The following is a 17220-nucleotide window of genomic DNA, read 5'->3' as shown; positions in this document are numbered from 1 at the left end:
GTGCTGGTCCCGGGCTGAATACCTGGGCCTCCAGGTCGAGGGAAGCTTTGCATGAAAGCAGGAGGCATGCTGGGCATTAAGGAAAGGGTTAGGAGCGTGGGAACCAGAGGTGGGTGGCATTAGAACAGTGTTCTTGAAGTTACTTTTCCCAATTGGGGGGTGCGGGGGAGACAGTGCATGGCCCCTGGTCAGCCCTGAGTAACAGCTCAGTGCCAGAGGGGTGTGGGTGAATGCAGGGCGGGTACTGATGTTGGTTTTGGTTTTCTTTTCTTTCTCGTGTCTCCCTCTCCCGACGGCTGCTGTTTGGACACCACCTTGTCTCGCTGCTGCTTGGATCCCATCTCCACAGAACGTATCTCCTCGATGGGTTAATATTGTCTTATTTCTCCGGGCTCGTGGTGTGGTGGTGTCTCCTGTGCTTGTCCCTCTACCCTCTGTCCCCCTGTGGCCTGGCTTTCAGAGGACCCCAGGGTGGGCCTTCCTGCGCCTTCCTGCCCAGGGCAGGCTACACTTCCCCTGCCCCGTCCCTGTCATCTTACAAGGAGTGTGTGCCCTGCCCCACAGCCCACTGTCCCGAACACCTGCCGTCTGGGAGGGGAGCCACTCCCACCTTCCTGTTCCAATTGCAAGTGCTCTTGGGTAGGGAATGTGACCAGCCAGAAGGCCAGAGCCTCGGGGAGCCCCCATGCTGGTTCGTGCCCCTGCCTCATGTGTCCACTGGGACTGTTTAGTCCTGAGGAAGGCCGTGGCATAAAGCAGGATGCCCATGTTTAGGGGGCTCAGGCTGGCTCAGGAAGTCCCCAGCTGTGATCGCTCCCCCAGCAATCCCCATTTTCCCTGGGGGGTTGGGGGGTGGGGGTGCAGGTGTCATTTACGCTAATCGCAGGCAAAAGTGCCCCGTGTTTCTGAGTGACAGGGTTTGGAAGGAGGCCAGGAGGAGCAGGGCCAGCCGCCCAGTCCCAGGAGGAGCCTCTTCCCCCGGCTTGGCTGCTGGCTGGGTCGGTCACCTTTGCATTCTCTCCCAGGCCACTGTCAGGGCCAGGGTTGGTGGTGGCACCGTGTTTTAGACTCGCACTCCTCAGGCTCTGCACGGGGGACGGAGCAGTGGGAGACTGTGCCCACAGACCTGTCCCCACGTGCTGAGGGCAGAGTGGGTCAGCACTTAGAGATCAGTTTCTAGCTTGAGCTCGTAAGCAACCCTGGTGTCTGCTTTCCTCCCGGGCCCCGTGGCTGTGTCTGCTGGTCCTGGTCTTGTCTCCGTCAGGTGCTGTGCTCCCCTTACTGTGTGGCTCCTCCCGGCCCTGTCCAGTGTTGCCCAGCCCGTGTGCACTGCCCCGAGGCTGCCTGTCCCCCCAGGCCGGCCCTCAGCTCTCCCTCTGCCAGGTCCCTGCCTGGGCTCCAGGGTGCCCTGCCTGTGCACTGCCAGCTTGGGCCTGTGGTGTGTGTGTCTCGGTATTGCTCTCGCCTCCCCCTTCCTTTGGTGTATTCACTTGGTTTCTTTTCTTTAAATAGCATAGCATATCGTCGGGTCATTCGTGTCTATCAGTATGAAGTTGGGGATGATCTGTCTGGAAGGTTTTTCTCCTCTTATTTCTCTTCTTACCTCACTGTGGTTTACCAATGCACTCGGCTTCCCAGGCGGCTCCGCTTTCTCACTAACCCACTGCCCTCGGCCGCTTGGGACAGAGGGGTCTGTCCTCCTCCCCCTGCACCAGCACCCAGCCTCCCGTCCCCGGTCCTGGGGGGTGCTTGGCCCTGGGGGACATGGCATGACTGTGAGTCTCACCTGCTGGGGTAGGAGGAAGCCTGGTGCCTTGCCTTGCTAGACACTTGACCTTGGGAGGTCTCAGAGCTAACCCTGGCTCACTGGGTGTAAGAGGGAGGTTGGGGCAAATGTGGGTCTGGGGGAGGCTGGGCTAAAATCCCACTAAGGACACACACAGTGTGACTGTCTGCACGTGACCCAGCCTGATTGTCGTCTTTGTTCACTGGTAGCCTTCTGTGACCTGGCACTGTGTTACGGGAAGATGGAGGCTCCCACAGCCCCTGCTCTTCAGAGCTTGGCCCTGAAGGAGCCTCTGTGTTCCCATTCATGGGTCCTGAGTCTGGGGCTTAGTCACAGCCACCTCCCTCTTTTGGGCAGAATTAGAAACGTTTAAAACGTATGTCTAGTCGTGATCTCTTAGCACCCAGTTTCCGTGTCTGAGGGGTCAGCTGACAGCACCTCCCCCTAAGGTCAGTGGCCGGTTTATGGGGTGTGTCTCTGCAGAGGGGGGTGCGCTGTCAGTCAGGCCTGCAGACCGTCTCTGCTCCCTTAAAGTCTGTCCTGAGGTACGAGGGCCTCGCTTGGGTCCATCACCAAATCCCAGTGGGGCTGGGCCCGAAGAGCCCCCTGAGGAAGGGTCCTGTCCTGGGAGCAGGCGGCTGGCGCCCAGCCCTGGCCCACCAGCTGGCCTGGGCAGGGGGCTGGCCACATTGAGCGGCAGCTTTCCTCTGAAACAGGAAAACGATTGCCTGCCTGCCTGCTCGCGGGGCCGCTAGGAAGAGCTAGCCAATAGCAGATAGGCTGTTTCCTCAATAGAAGGAACGAGACCGCAGGCCCTGATTTACCTGAGACAGCTCCTGTAGAGCTCGCTCAGGTCCCTCCCGCCTCACGGTGCTTCCGTGTTTAGGTCCTGCATGGTGGAAGAATCCGGGACCCTTGAATCCCAGCTGGAAGCTACCAAAGTAAGTGCCCCAAGGGCTCCTGGCTCGGCTGAGACCCTTCCCGCACCCACCGCAGCAGGCCTGCCTGGTTCAAAGTCGGGCACAAGGTGGGCTGGTTGGGTACCGGGTTTCCCTTGGCTTACGGTAGCCTGGGTCCCGTCATTTTAAAGGAAGTCTTTGGGGATTGCTGCTTGGAGCCCTGTTTGAAAGGGGCAGGTTCCTCTGGTCCTTAGTGGACAGTTCCCCAGGCAGGTCTGCCCGCTGCCCTATGGCTCACATGGAAGTCTCTCCCTCTCCTGAGGCTGCTGGACTCCACCCCTTTCCCATTGCACACAGCCCTGCTGCTCTCGGACGGGGCGGGCCCGGGCCATCAGCCAGCTCCTGGGCTTGGCGACCAAGGTGAGAGCCCCTGTCCCGTACATCTCTGCCCCCGTCCCTGCAGCGCAAGCACCAGGAGATTCGAGCCATGAGAAGTCAGCTGAAGAAGATTGAGGACCTGGGCGCGGCCATGGAGGAAGCCCTGATCCTGGACAACAAGTACACGGAGCACAGCACGGTGGGCCTGGCCCAGCAGTGGGACCAGCTCGACCAGCTGGGCATGCGTATGCAGCATAACCTGGAGCAGCAGATCCAGGCCAGGTACTTGGCTGGCCCTGGGGGCTGTGGGAGGAAGTCTGAGCCGCCTGACCAGTCACCCAGCGTCAGCAGTCACGTGACTGCTGAGGGGGACTCGGGCCCAAATCCTGTCCTTTCTTCCAGGAACACAACAGGGGTGACGGAGGAGGCCCTCAAAGAGTTCAGCATGATGTTTAAGTGAGTACACCTGTACCCTGGGGTGGGGCCGGGGCTCAGCAGAGCCCGTGTGCTGAGCTGCCCTGGGCTTTGTGCTGCAGACACTTTGACAAGGACAAATCTGGCCGCCTGAACCACCAGGAGTTCAAGTCCTGCCTGCGCTCCCTGGGTTACGACCTGCCCATGGTGGAGGAAGGGGAGCCCGACCCTGAGTTCGAGGCGATTCTGGACACTGTGGATCCCAACAGGTGAGCCTCAGAGAATAGTGGAGGCGGCGGCCCTCACTACTCCCTCCTGCTCACTGCACTTGCCCCCCTCCCCCAGGGACGGCCATGTCTCCCTGCAAGAATACATGGCTTTCATGATCAGCCGTGAGACGGAGAACGTCAAGTCCAGTGAGGAGATTGAGAGCGCCTTCCGGGCCCTGAGCTCCGAGGGAAAGCCTTACGTGACCAAGGAGGAGCTGTACCAGGTCTGGGCCTCTCTCTGCTCCTGCTCCCGCCCTGGGGAGGGGGGTTAGGGGCAGAGCTGAGTCTGCAGTAGCAGGCCCCACCTTGGAGCCCCCCGCTGCTGGGTACAGGTGTTTCATGCTCACCTACAGGAAGCTCAGCCTAGGCCCAAGTCCTGTATCGGTTCCTAGAACTGGTTTTGGACTCTGGGCATTAACTTTTTGAAGTCCATCCAACCCTGCCTCTGTGTGGCTCATGGGTGCCATCTTCCCCTCCAGAACCTGACTCGGGAACAAGCCGACTACTGCGTCTCCCACATGAAGCCCTACGTGGACGGCAAGGGCCGTGAGCTCCCCACGGCGTTTGACTACGTCGAATTCACCCGCTCGCTCTTCGTGAATTGATCCTCTGCTCCTAGGTTAGCCCGGCCCGTGCTGCTTGCCCTGCTGTTGCCTTGCTGCATGCCAACTCCTCTCTGTGCTCTTAATATTCTAGACAATTACTTTCCAATGTAACCTTAAACCTGCTTAGCTTGGGATGAAACTTAGTAGAAAATGGTGCTTCGATGAACTGCTCCTGGTCCAGTCGCAGCCGCCATGTTGCAGTGGGGACCCAGATTCCTGTCCTGAAGCCGGCTGCCCCATTCCGACTCCAGAAAATCTAGGCAGCTGGCTGGTTTCCCTCTTGTTCTCCCTCCACCCAGTTTTGTTTTCATGTAAAAGACAAATAAATGACAACTCCCTGAAACAGTTGCCTGTCTTCATTCAGCTTCCATCAGAATTACAAAGCTCAGCACAGACATAGCCTCACACGCTGTATTTAGGGCCACAGCTTTGTCCTCAGGTGGCCACCTCCGCTGCCAGCTGCTCCAAGTCCTCTGTTTCTGAGGGCCCTTGTTCGGTGAACTCCGTGCTCAGCTGCCACACCTTCACGGTGCCCTTGGCATCGCCGGCAGCCAGGAGCTGAGTTTGCTGGCAGTTGAATTCAAGACAGTAGACAGGGCTTTCATCCTGGGTTTGCTTGATTGAAATGGTGGCTTTCTGGGAGCTTTTCTGGAGATCAAACAGCTGCACATCACCTTCCGGGAGAGAGATTGTGGGGTGAGAGGCCTGACCTCTTCCAAGTTCCCTGTGCACTTGGGAAGAGAAACTCCAGAGGCCACAGTTCAAAGATAGAATGTTGCCCAGTTCAGCTCCTAGGGGAGGCATCACCCATGTGCAGTCTATCCCTAGCCCAGAATTCCACGGCAGCCGGGCCCAGGGCACTTAACTGGATCCAACCTGGTGTCCACTGCCTACCTTCACCAGAAGCTGCCGCAAACACCAAGGGACGCACTGGGGACCAGCGCACAGCAAACAGGTACTTGTGGGACAGCTGCAGGGAGGTCAGGGGCTGGGCCTGCAGCATGGAGTACAGGTGGACGTGGCCATCGGTCCCTGCGCTCAGGAAGAGGTTCCTGGAGGGGATGCAGGGCAGAAAGCCAGGCAAGCGGATGAGTGCTGGGTGTCCGGTACGGCTGGGCCTTCCTGCCAGACTTCTAGGCTCTCGGGCTCCTGGAAAGCCTCCCCGGACCCCCAAACCTGGGGTCCTCAGGAAAGAGGGCCAGCCACCAGAGTTCTGGAACCAGAGCTCCAACGGAGAAACCTGGGCCCAGACCAAACTGCGGGTCCTGGAGCAGTTACAGGGTGAGGCTAGTGGGGCTCCCTCACCCTCCCTGTGCCAGGGGCCCTGTGGCGGCAGGTGGAGGACAACCCCTGCCGGGCCTTCCCTACCTGTGGAAGGGGGAGCAGCTCACAGAGTAGACAGGACCACCGTGGGGGGAGAAGGTGAACTGTGCCGGGGCCCGCAGGGACACAGAGCTGGGCAAACGCGTGAGAGCGGCCTCTTCCGCTGCCAGGGAGCACTTGAGCGGGAAGCCGCCCTCCGTGCCCAGAACAAAAAGGCTGGGGTCAAAGCTGGAGAAAGCCACCGCCGTGGTTCCTACCTCGGTCTCCCCGCGGTGAGGCTGCGGAGAAACGGACGGCCGGGCTGAGGGAAGCTGTTAGTGTCCCAAAGCAGCCCAGCAGGTCATGACGCTGAGGCCTAAAGAGCTGATGCAGCAAGTCCTGGCTCAGCTGGTGGCACTACTGCCCCCCTGCCCCAGCTGCCCCCAGGGCTCACGCCTCAGGGAGGTCCCACAGACGGAGCTGCCTTCGGGCCGTTTCTGGGGTTAGCGGCCTCGTACCTTCTTCAGCTTGGTGTTCCGTGGCAGCTGCTGCACAACCAGGGCAAAGCCCTCTGTGAGCTGCAGCTGGCCCGGCCCGGCCGCCTGCCAGAGCAGCACCTTCCCGTCGGTGGCCACACTCAGCACCCGGAAGCGGTAGCTGTAGCGGGGCTCAGGAAGCCAAACCACCTGGGGCAACAGGGTGTGGGGACAAGGTTGAGAAAGGGGTGCCTGCTGCCTGGCCTAACCCACCTCCCAGCAAGGCCAAATGTCACCCCCGTGCCCCTCCCCTTCTCTTCCAGAAAAGAAAAAAACTCCCGAGGCTTAGGCCTGGGAGCCACCTCAGCCACAGGGGCAGCATGGAGGGTCCCAAGGTCCCTCCCTGTCCCAGCAGAAAGCCAGGACAGCTGGAGGCGGGGAATGGCCCTGGGGGTGGCTCCTGAGGGGGTGGGGTGACTCATGTCCTGGGAGCTCCAAGAATGCTGAATGCTGACCAACTGCCAAACCCTGGTGACCTTCCTCCGTGACTGTGCCAAGTGGGCACCCTCTCTCCTGCTCTGCCTCAAGAAGCAGGCCCACGACAGCAAGGCCCAGCTCAGAGAGAAGGCGGCGGCGGCACCAAAACCTGCTCTGACCTGGTACACGGGGTCTGTGTGTGTGTCGTCCGTCAGGCCGGTGCGCCAGAGCAGTGGGTCCTCAGGACGGCTCATGTCCCACACCAGCACCTCGCCACTGTAGAGCCCCCCTGTGGGACCAAGCGGGCCAGGGCAGGACTGACCCAGGCCCAGCAGCCCAGCTTCCTGGCCAAGCACCTGCCCTCCCGCCCCCTGAGCCAGGACGTAGAGCCACTTCCCCGAAAACCATCCCGTCCGGAGGAGGAAAGGTCCGATCCCCCGGCAGGCCTCACTGTCCGCTGTGCTTCACCCAGGAAGCGCCTCCCCTGCCCGGCTGCGCTCCCCTGCCCCGCAGCGAGTCCCTCTCCCTGTCACCGTTGGCTCCCGCCACCAATGGCAGCCCGCAAGGTGCCTGCTCTTGTCCTGACCAGGCTGCGCCTCTGCATGGCCCACATCCCCTCGAGACCCAACTAAGGACAGGTCTCCTCCAAGCTCCACGCCCGGCACAGGCCCACTCGGCATTCTCACCTGAGCACAGGCCACCTGTGGTCTCAGCCTCTCAGTAGCTCTGCCCTGACCATGCCCAGGGACTGAGGGCCCCATGGAGAGCCCCCCTTTGCCACCCTCTGCAGACAGAAAGCAGACCGGGGCTGGCTGGGCGGCTCACCTGCAATGTGAGACGGCTGTGTGGGGTGGAAGGCCAGGCACATAACAGCGCTGGGCACCTCCACCACTGCTGACGGCTGCCGGGGGTTCAGGCCTCGCCGGTCCAGGTTCCAGGCACACACAAAGGACTTCAGCGTGCTCCAGTCCCCGTCATCCAGGCTGCACGTGGACATGCCCGAGCTGGCTCTGCCCCTGGGCCCGGGGCTTCATCCTGACCCACGCCTCCACCCCTCACTACCCACAGATGGGCCCGTGTCCCCATCATACCTGTTGTACTTAGTAACAAAGTGGCACAGGCTTCATGGCACCCCGAGAGCATGACTTTCTCTGGAAAATGGTCCCCGGGAACCAAGGATGGGCCCACACAATGGTGGGTGGGGGAACCCTCACACATCAGAAAACTGCTCATGGAGAAGGTGAGGCAGGCCCAGGGCTCACTGCCCAGTACTGGCCAGTGGGCACTATGAGTCCTGGGCTCGAAGCCCCTCCCTCCCTTGCCACCCCACTGCCCAGGCAGCCTTGAGAAGAAAGTCCCAGAATGACCAAGCTCTGGGCCAACCTTTCACAGGCCAACCCTGTGCAGCTAGGGCAACAGGTTCAGATGAGGGCCCCCCACTGCCCCACACCTGCCCCTGCAGCCACTCACCGGCCATAGGCACAGGCCACCACAGAGCCCGTGCTGTTCCAGGAAACACTGGTCACATGCAGACCCTGCCCTTGGGCTGGGGGGTAGCCCAGGGTGTGCAGGCAGGTCACCTGCAAGAGACAGACCATCCCCAACCCTGAGCCCAAAAGCCATCCAGCAGTGGCCTCGATACCACCTGACAAAAAGCACACAGACTGGGGCCTCCCAAAGCCCCGAGAGCTATCGGAGTCCACCACGCAGCTCTGGAGGAAATGTGGAGCCTTCATCCCGACATCTCCCCTAAAGGCGTCCAGAAATCCAGAGGCGGGGGCACCTTGGGAAGACACCAGCCCAGGATTAGAGCTGGACCTGCTCTCACGTCTGTTCTCACACAATGTCACACCATCCCTTTGCCCAGCACGTCCACTCTGTGCACACTCCCCCTTGTTACTCACTCGGCAGCGGTCTCCATTATCAGATCGGCTGTCGCTATATCACAGCACCTGTGTTCCAGTAAGCCTTCCTTTACTTAACAATGCCCCATTCACATAACTCTTATTCCAGTATATCATTATAATTGTTCTACTTTATTATTGTTCATTCCTTACTGTGCCTATTTATATACTAAACTTTGTCATTAGTATGCATATATAGAAAAAAAATTGTACATACAGTAACCTAACCTAACGTCACCAACAGGTTCTGAAACTTTAAGTGAAACCATGTACAATGAACCGAGTTTTACCAGATGCTAACTCATATAAACAAGAGTTAAGTTCCTAAGCATCTTATCAACATTATAATGAAATGACCTGAATAAAACATTATTCCAGGACCTACTGTATAGGGTTCGGTACTATCTACAGCAGTGGTGCTCAACCTCGTGAGCTGCACATTAGAATCACCTGGGAATCTTTTTAAAATCCTGATTTCTGGGCCTCATCCTCCAGAAATTCTGTTTCTTTGTTATGGGGTGAGGCCACATTAGTAACAAAGACACAGAATTTCCAGAGGATGAGGCCCAGAAATCAGGATTTTAAAAAGATTCCCAGATGATTCTAATGTGCAGCCAAGGTTGAGAACCACTGATCTACAGTTTCATGCATCCACTGGGGGTCGTGGAACATGTCCCCCATAGATAAGGGGGAACTACTATATATACATTACTATTTATCATAACACCATAATTACAACGACTGTGCCATTTACAATATAAAGCGGTGCCACGAAGGGAGGAAATTAGGGGATAATAGGGCTGTTTTACACGTCATTTTGGGGTATGTGTTTGCCAACATAGAAGAGGCTTTGCTTCTGACCAGAAAAGACCCCAAGATTGGTCACAGGGAATCAGCTGGCAGCAGCACACGGATGGGAACCAAGGGGAAGGAAATGCCACCGCAGAGAGGTCAACGGGAGGTCCCCGAGGGGTTTCTTCGTCATCTCTGGGTTCTAAGTTCTGGCAGTGTTGTCACACTGTTCACACAATGTTGACATTAGGAGGCATCTCAGGCCTTCCGGGGCTACTGCACCGATGCCAAGGACAGCGGTAAGTGTCAAGGCCAAGCCCGGCAACAGCGGACAGAAAAACCGCACCTCAGCCAAAAAGTAACTCCACTCGATGGGGAAGACACCAGAAATTGGAGGGAAAAAAGCACTGTGGTTCTGTTATAGAACAGCAACATTTGAAAGCGCTCCTCTACTTGACATTCGGGGTCAGCTAGAAACTTTGGGGCTGTTGGGGGCTGCACACCACATGGCCACTCAAACAAGGGTGCTGCCCAGCCTCCCGCCTGTTACATGTGGGAGGAGGATACATTTCTAGAAGTGAAGTGGCTGCCTGGATGCCCACCAGCTGGGACTCAGCTAGAGGATAGTGTGTCTGTGCCGCGGGATACGATGCAACTGCTGGGAAGATGGGGCACCTTTACAGGAACTGACGTGGAGAGCTCTGGTAAGTAAGAAAGGTCACACCCAGCCCTGGCCGGTGTGGCTCACTGGTCAGAGCATTAGCCTGAAGGGTCTAGGGTTTGATTCCCAGCCAAGGGCACGTACCTGGATTGCAGGTTCAATCCCCAGCCAGGTTGGGGTGAGCGTGGGAGGCAACCAATTGATGTGTCTCTCTCACATCGATGTTTCTCTCTTTCTCCCCCCCCCCCCTTCCTTTCTACTCTCTCTGAAAAACAATGGGAAAAATATCCTCAGGCGAGAATCCAAAAAAAGAAAAAAGAATAGAGGCCCCGGCCGGGCAGCTCAGTTAGTGAGAGCATCATCACAATCCACTAAGGTTGTGGCTTCGATCCCCGGTCAGGGCACATAAAAGGATCAACCAATGAATGTACATGAATGGAGCAACAACCTCCATCTCAGTCTCTCTCTCTCTCTCTGTCTCTCAAATCAATTTTTAAAAACAGATATTTCTAAACAGAGGATAAAGTAATACACACATGGACCAAACTAATCCACAGAAATGTGGAAAAGCCCTGATAATAAAGAACAAAAAGCTTAACCCCTCCGAATGCAACTGTAAACGGGCCTAAACAATGCGGAGGGGGCAGAGAGGACACGTTGACGTTTTAAGGTTCATTACATGCTTCTGTGCCGTTTAAAAAGGTATGATGACTCCACACTTCGGTGGGGCCTTGGCAACTGTTTTTCAGGGCGATTTTCAGGATTTCTCTCACATAAATTGACTACCATACCTACGATTTGATGGGAACAAGGCAGCTGTATGTCACTGGAAATAGACGGAGGGAAGACGGAGGAGAGGGCGAGAGAAGGGCTGAAGACCTCTGACTATATAACTACTCATCTCAGTTTCTAAAGGAAGAAAACATTATATATATTTTTAAAAAGTGTGGGCCCTAGCTGGTTTGGATCAGTGGATAGAGAATAGGCCTATGGTCTGAGAGGTCCCAGGTTTGATTCTGGTCAAGGGCATATGCCGAGGTTGCAGGCTTGATCCCCAGCAGGGGATCAAGGAGGGTGTAGGAGGCATGCAGGAGGCAACTGATCATTCTCTCATCATTGATGTTTCCATCTCTCCCTCTCCCTTCCTCTATGAAATCAATAATATATTGGAAAAAAAAGTGTGGCCCTGGCCTGTGTGGCTCAGTTGATTAAATGTCGTCTCATGCTCCAAAAGGCTGCCAGTTCAATTGCGTGTTAGGGCACATACCCAGGTTTCAGGTTTGATCCCTGGTCGGGGTAAGGGAGGTAACCAATGTTTCTCCCCCCCCCCTTTAAATCAATAAAAACATGTTTTAAGTGTGAACAGAACACAGTGGCTCTGCAGGTTGGGGTGCCTAGCACTGAGTGAGCAGCGTGTCCACAGGCAACAAGCTGAGGAGAGTGAGATCCAGCCCAGTGTGAAGCAACAGCCAAGAGCCCTTCATTCATTCAGAGGCGCCCTGACCTCAAAGCGCAGGCTGCCTGTCGAGCTGAGTTTACAGCGAGGCTCTGAGCTGTGCCCTGAGAGCAAAAAGACTTGGGGATGCTGAAGTCACCAGAGCACAGTGGGGAAACCAGACAGACCAGGCCTCAAATCCCAGCTCAGCTAAAGCCGTGACCTTGGACAAGCCTCTCTGAGCCTTTCTACAAGGTCATACTTGTCCCGAGAAGTAGACGAGACGGCACAGAGAAAGCCCTCGCTGCGTGTGTGGAGAACAAGATGCGGACGGACTGCCCAGGGTCAGACTCTGCCCGCTGCCCACTAGCTCGGTGCGATTCTGGACAAGGTGCTGTGACTGAGTCTCCCTTTTCCCAAACGTAAAATGGAGATGACGATGGCACCTGCTTCAAGAACAGCAGAGAAGACTTGTTCTTACAAAACAGCCCTCGGCACCCGGCAAAGAGTAAGCTGGGTGACGCTGCTACCAGGACGGGTATTATTATTTGGGCAGAACAAAAGATGGACTTAAGATGAGACCGAGGCGCCGAGACCGGTTTGGCTCAGTGGATGGAGCATCGGTCTGCGGACTGAAAGGTCCCGGGTTCGATTCCGGTCAAGGGCATGTACTTGGGTTGCGGGCACATCCCCAGTGGGAGATGTGCAGGAGGCGGCTGATCGATGTTTCTCTCCCATCGATGTTTCTAACTATCTCTCTCCCTTCCTCTCTGTAAGAAATCAATAAAATATATTAAAAAAGAAAAAAAAAGATGAGACCGAGGCTTGGCCTGCGGTAGAGGAGGGCGTCCCAGGCCGCCGGTTCGGCCCCTAGGCTCCTACCGTCTGCTGCGGCTCGGTCCAGTTCACCTCGAAGCCGTCGAACGCATGGCTCTGCCAATTCTTGTTCAGCTCTCGGATGACCGTGGCCTCCACTCTCCGAAGAAAGGCTGCGAGCCCGGGACTGTCGTGCCGGGACCCGGGCGGCATGGCCACCGGCACGGGGGGCTCGGTCTGTACCTGGGCATCTGCATGCTTCCGGGTCTGAGCGGACGCCTCGGCAGTGGCAATGCTGACCGTCTGGCAACTTTTCTGGAGAAGATCAAAACCCCAGTCACCGCCAGCTCACTCCCAGCATTACCTTCCATGTGGCTGCTCACCCTCAGGCTAATGGTCCTCAATCATTCTGTCTGCTCAAAGTCTGCCCCTTTCCTCCTGTAAGTAGCTCCTCTTTCTTAGGGATACCCAACCAGTGTGGTGTGGGTGATGACCCCTCCGACCTCCTATCCTTTAGAGGTGGAGGGGGGTACACACGACCTTGAAGGAAGTCATGACCTCTAGCCAATTAGAGCACTGGGCCCGTCCCCCAGCCACCGTGATTGGTTCAGAGGGCCCACATGGCCCAATAAGAGCCTGCCCTAGGACTTTAGGTGACAGACACTATTTGGTGAGGTTTCCAGCGTGCCCTTTTGAAGATACTGACAGCTATAAGAGTCAAGTAACAACTGAACAAACAATGTGTAAGGAAACCAACTTTATCAAAGCTTAACTGACATAAACAAGTTCTCACCACCATTGAGGGCCTGGTGGAATCTTCGAGCCCAGTGGCTGGCTTAACATTAGAACCTCTGGCCACCAGCAGAACACCCCAGCTTCTCCCTCCCTTGGCAGGCAGCCCTCTCCAGTGGGGTACCTTCCAAGGTACCCCCCCCAACCCCGTCCCCATGATCAAAGGAAACACATGTCTGTGACGAGTTACTGGTTTAAGGCAGGTTACTCCCCAGCGGCCCTTTTCTCCACCTGCCATCTGTCTTCCTAGTCCCTGTTGAGCTGGGCACAGCCACAGACAGCAGATCAAGGAAGGGACTGCCACCCGCCTTTCTCACGATCATGACCAATCTTTACCAAACGAGGGGTCCTACAGCCCTGAGACTACTGTCACCTACAAGACTCTCCTTATAGTCACTCATCAGGCACCTGCATCCACAGGGCAGTGACAAGGCCTGACCCCCATGCAGGGCCAGGCACCACAGAGTTCGGGAGCTGGGAGGGAAAAAGCTAGGACCACACAAGGGCAGCTCCTGGTAGAGCATGGAGCACACTCAGCACATCTCCACGTTCCCCTCACATTCTATTAACTCTCTTTGCTTGTCCACCTCTCATTAAACTTGAGCTCCTCCAGCATAAGAACACTGCTCTGCCTTGATGTCTCCAGCACTTTCACGGTATTTAGCACATAATACAAGTTCATTTATACTATATATGCACGTGTGTATATGTACATACACATATATGCACACACATACATTTATTAATCAACTTGCCAGGCACTGTCTGGGTACCATGGATACAGAAGGGAAAAGTGCAAGATTCGCGCCCCTGAGTAACGTACAGGGGCTTGGGTGCGGACAGGTAAGCAAACAAAACCCCTCAAACGCTAATGGTGCTCATGCAGCAGCGTGTGGGAGAGGAGGCAACAGCTAGGGAGGCTACAGGGTGGCATGGCAAAGGAGCCTCCCAGGAAGACGGCATTTGAGCTGAGGTGCGTAGGACAAGGAGCCAGCCAAGTGGAGAGCAGCAGGAAAAGGTTTCGGGGGGAGAGGGGGGCAAAACCTATCAGCAGAGAAGGTCCGGAGCCGGGCCGGGGGAGTGAGGGACGGTGGCCTGTGGGCGAGGCCCGGTCACAAGGAGTCTGAGAGCCGGGGCAGTTAGGGTTTCCCTCGAGGCAGAAGCCACCGGGCGGCCTGAGCAGGGCCATGACATGGCACCGGCCGGGCCTCTCTGGCTGCTCCGGGAGAAGTGGGGGAGCAGCAACGGGACAGGGGTCCCCCGCTCTGAGACCCAGGGGAATGTGAGGGTGAGCTCTAGAGGGGAACAGGGAAGCAGATCTGTGGGACCGCCTTTAGGCTGGGATGCTTTCACACAGCCCGAGAGAGAGGTCATCGGGATGAGGTTCTGGAATGCAGCCGACCGGATGTAACTTTTAAGCCACAGAACTGGAGGAGTCCACCCAGGGAGCGTGCACACTGAGGAATTCATGTCTTCATCTGCACAGAGAGCCAGATCCTGGACTTGGGTTTGAGAACCAGGTATAGCGTCTAGGGGATTGGGCTTGGGAACTCATGTGATTTCTCCTGCCAAATGGGTCTTGTGAGCATACTTCCTGTGGGATGAAATGAGATGGCTGATCAAGCTTGAAAGCCCAGTGCTATTCAGGTGGAGGGAGTTACGAGTCTTCAGTGACCAGCTCAGCTGCCTGAGATAGAGGGCTCCTAACCATCCCTCTCTGTTCTTCTGGTGTTTTTTTCTTTTTAAAAAAAATATGATTTCAGAGAGGAAGAGGGAGAGATAGAAACATCAATGATGAGAGAGAATCATTGATTGGCTGCCTCCTGCATGCCCCCTACTGGGGACTGAGCCTGCAACCCGGCATGTGCTCTTGACAGGAATCGAATCCAGGACCCTTCAGTCTGCAGGCCTACACTCTATCCACTGAGCCAAACCGGCTAGGGCCCTCTGCTGTTTCTCAAACTTGGCTGACATTGGAATGACCTGGAGACTGGAAAATGGATGCCTGGGGCCTACCTTTCAGCGATTCTGGCTTAATTGGCAAGTGGTTTGACCTGTGACTCTGGTTTTATTAAAGCTCCCAGGTCATTCTAAATATTAAAGCTCCCAGCAAAATTTGACTACCACTGATTGAATCAATCCTACTTCCCAACAGAATCACCTTTCTGAAGCCCAATTCTAAATGTAGGGCGCATTTTTCTTTCTTTTTTTAAAAATCATGTTAATCCCCTAGCCAGTGTTCTCAGTGGTTAGAGCGTCACCCTGTGCACCAAAGGGTCAGGGTTCCATTCCCAGTCAAGGACATGTACCTGGGTTGCAGGTTAGACCCCTGACCTGGTTGGGGAGCATTGGGAAGGCAACCAATCACTATCTCTCTCACACTGACACTTCTTTCTGTCTGTCCCTCCCTCCCTCTCTCCTTCCTTTCCACTCTATCGAAAATCCATGGAAATATATCCTTGAGCCCAGAGGCAGTCTGACCTGTGACACTGAACTGTCTTTCAGTCTTGGTGTTCTCTCCCAGTCTAAAATCCTGGCTCAGTTGGTTGGAGCATCAACAAAAACAACAAAAAAGTTGTGGTAATGCCCAGCCAGCGTGGCTCTGTGGTTGAGTGTGGATCTCTGAGCCAGGAGGTCATGGTTCAACTCCGGTCAGGGCGCATGCCTGGGTTGCAGGCTCCATCCCCAGTGTGGGGCATGCAGGAGGCAGCCGATCGACGATTCTCCCTCATCATTGATGTTTCTATCTCTCTCTCTCTCCCTATCCCTTCCTCTTTGAAATCAATAAAAAATAGATATTTTTTTAAAAATCTCCTTCAGTAAGATAGGCTGATTCAAGTGAACCACGCTCACAAATAAAAGTCTAGAATCGGTTCTTTCTACAGGTGAAAACTATCGACAACAAAATTAAAAGCTTCAATCTCATTCTTTAAAAGGAGATGTGGGAAGATACTGGACAAAAATTGTGCACCTATGGATGAGGACAGTGGGTGGGGAGTGAGGGCAGGGGTGGGGCGGGAACTGGGAGGAGGGGAATTATGGGGGGAAAAAAGAGGAACAAATGTAATAATCTGAATAAAATATATTTAAAAAAATAAAATAAAATAAAATAAAAATAAACAAAAGGCTGAATCGGTGGTTCCCAACCTGGAGTCTCCTAAAATCGGAGTCTTCCACAAGCAAGAGGTCAAGCCCTTCGGACTACACACGGACCTGTGATAAGGCCGTAACTAAACCATCCACTGCCTTTACTTTTTAACCAGAACGGTCGGCCGAGTGGCGGTGCGTCGGGGCCAGGCCAAACCCCTGCTGAGACCTGCACACCATCGGCCTGAAGCAGGGGTGGGCGAGTTAATTAAACGGCTGATCACACACAGCTGATCATTTTTAAGCTGATAATTTTGTGCGCCCGTGAGTGACGTTATAAATGTCCAAATGGCCCTTGGCAGAAAAAAGGTCCCCACCCCTGGCCTCAGGCAAGCCGTGTTGAGCACCTGAGCTCTGCGGCCACCGGAGTAGCAAACGAAATCTCAATCTCCTCAAACCTCAATCTCCTCTCCGGGAAACCCTACCACCCAGCTCGACCTGCCCCTGCTGCCCGGCCAACCTCACGGGGACCATCCTCCCCGCCCCTCGGGCCGCTCCAGCCCCACTGCTGCCTCCGACCCCAGATTTGCTCTGACCCACGGGCTTTGCATGTGCCATTGGCTCTGCCTGGACCCTTCCACCTGACAGCCCCGCCTCTAACTCTCTCCCACTCTGCAACGCACCCTCTCACTCCCCAACCCATCCTTTAAAAAAAAAGTTTTTAAAATTCTATCTTTTTAAACATATTTGTATCAATTTCAGAGGGAGAGGGAGAGAAACATCAATGATCAGAATCAATGATCAGCTGCCTCCTGCGCGCCCCCTACTGGGGCTCCAGCCCGAAACCAAGGCACCTGCCCTTGACGGGAATCGAACCCGGGACCCTCAGGCCGCAGGCCGATGCGCTATCCACTGAGCAACCGGCCAGGGCTTATTTTATTTTGGAAAAAGGAAGGGACGCAGGGAGGGAGAGACGGACAGACACACACCGGTCGGCTGCCTCCCGGACCGCGCCGCCCGCTCTCCAGTGTCCGGGACGCCGCCCCGCCAGGCCCGAGCCATCCTCCTGTGCCCCCGCCCTCTACACCGTGTCCACGGCCCCAGCACACCGCACAGTCCACTTCCAG

The 17220-nt window shown here is 55.8% G+C and overlaps 2 protein-coding genes across 4 annotated transcripts in view; one reads left to right on the top strand and one right to left on the bottom strand.

The window, feature by feature from the left end:
• Nucleotides 1-4690, top strand: part of SPTAN1 (spectrin alpha, non-erythrocytic 1) — a 50098-nt gene extending 45408 nt beyond the window's left edge. For all 3 annotated transcript variants that reach the window (XM_015567043.1, XM_015567042.1, XM_015567041.1), the window contains 7 exons: nt 347-367; nt 2673-2727; nt 3149-3345; nt 3466-3519; nt 3600-3746; nt 3823-3970; nt 4226-4690. In XM_015567043.1, coding sequence (XP_015422529.1) covers nt 347-367; nt 2673-2727; nt 3149-3345; nt 3466-3519; nt 3600-3746; nt 3823-3970; nt 4226-4351 — 748 coding nt within the window. In that variant the 3' untranslated portion in view covers nt 4352-4690. The remainder of the gene's footprint in view (nt 1-346; nt 368-2672; nt 2728-3148; nt 3346-3465; nt 3520-3599; nt 3747-3822; nt 3971-4225) is intronic.
• A 2-nt stretch (nt 4691-4692) lies between these two features.
• Nucleotides 4693-12769, bottom strand: WDR34 (WD repeat domain 34). Its single transcript, XM_015567128.1, has 9 exons — nt 12748-12769; nt 12281-12561; nt 8077-8186; nt 7432-7589; nt 6786-6895; nt 6172-6339; nt 5720-5952; nt 5246-5403; nt 4693-5025 (listed from the first exon to the last, which is right to left on the bottom strand). The coding sequence occupies exons 1-9, from the start codon at nt 12767-12769 to the stop codon at nt 4787-4789; spliced, it is 1479 nt and encodes a 492-aa protein (XP_015422614.1). The 3' UTR covers nt 4693-4786.
• Between the last annotated feature and the right edge of the window lie 4451 nt (nt 12770-17220).

Source organism: Myotis davidii, unplaced genomic scaffold, assembly GCF_000327345.1.
Source record: "Myotis davidii unplaced genomic scaffold, ASM32734v1 scaffold142, whole genome shotgun sequence".
In the NCBI taxonomy this organism is placed as follows: domain Eukaryota; kingdom Metazoa; phylum Chordata; class Mammalia; order Chiroptera; family Vespertilionidae; genus Myotis; species Myotis davidii.
The sequence above is the reverse complement of the archived record's forward strand: the minus strand, read 5'-3'. Positions and strand labels throughout refer to the sequence as shown.

Bases quoted from the DNA above. Each gene is read 5' to 3' on its own strand.
- WDR34 (XM_015567128.1), bottom strand. From the start codon at position 12,769: ATGACTTCCTTCAAGGTCGTGT. The intron at 6,896-7,431 runs GTGAGCCGCCCA...TTGGTCCCACAG, and splicing joins ACAGCCGTCTCACATTGCAG to GGGGGCTCTACAGTGGCGAG. The intron at 5,026-5,245 runs GTAGGCAGTGGA...CTCTCCCGGAAG, and splicing joins TGCGGCAGCTTCTGGTGAAG to GTGATGTGCAGCTGTTTGAT.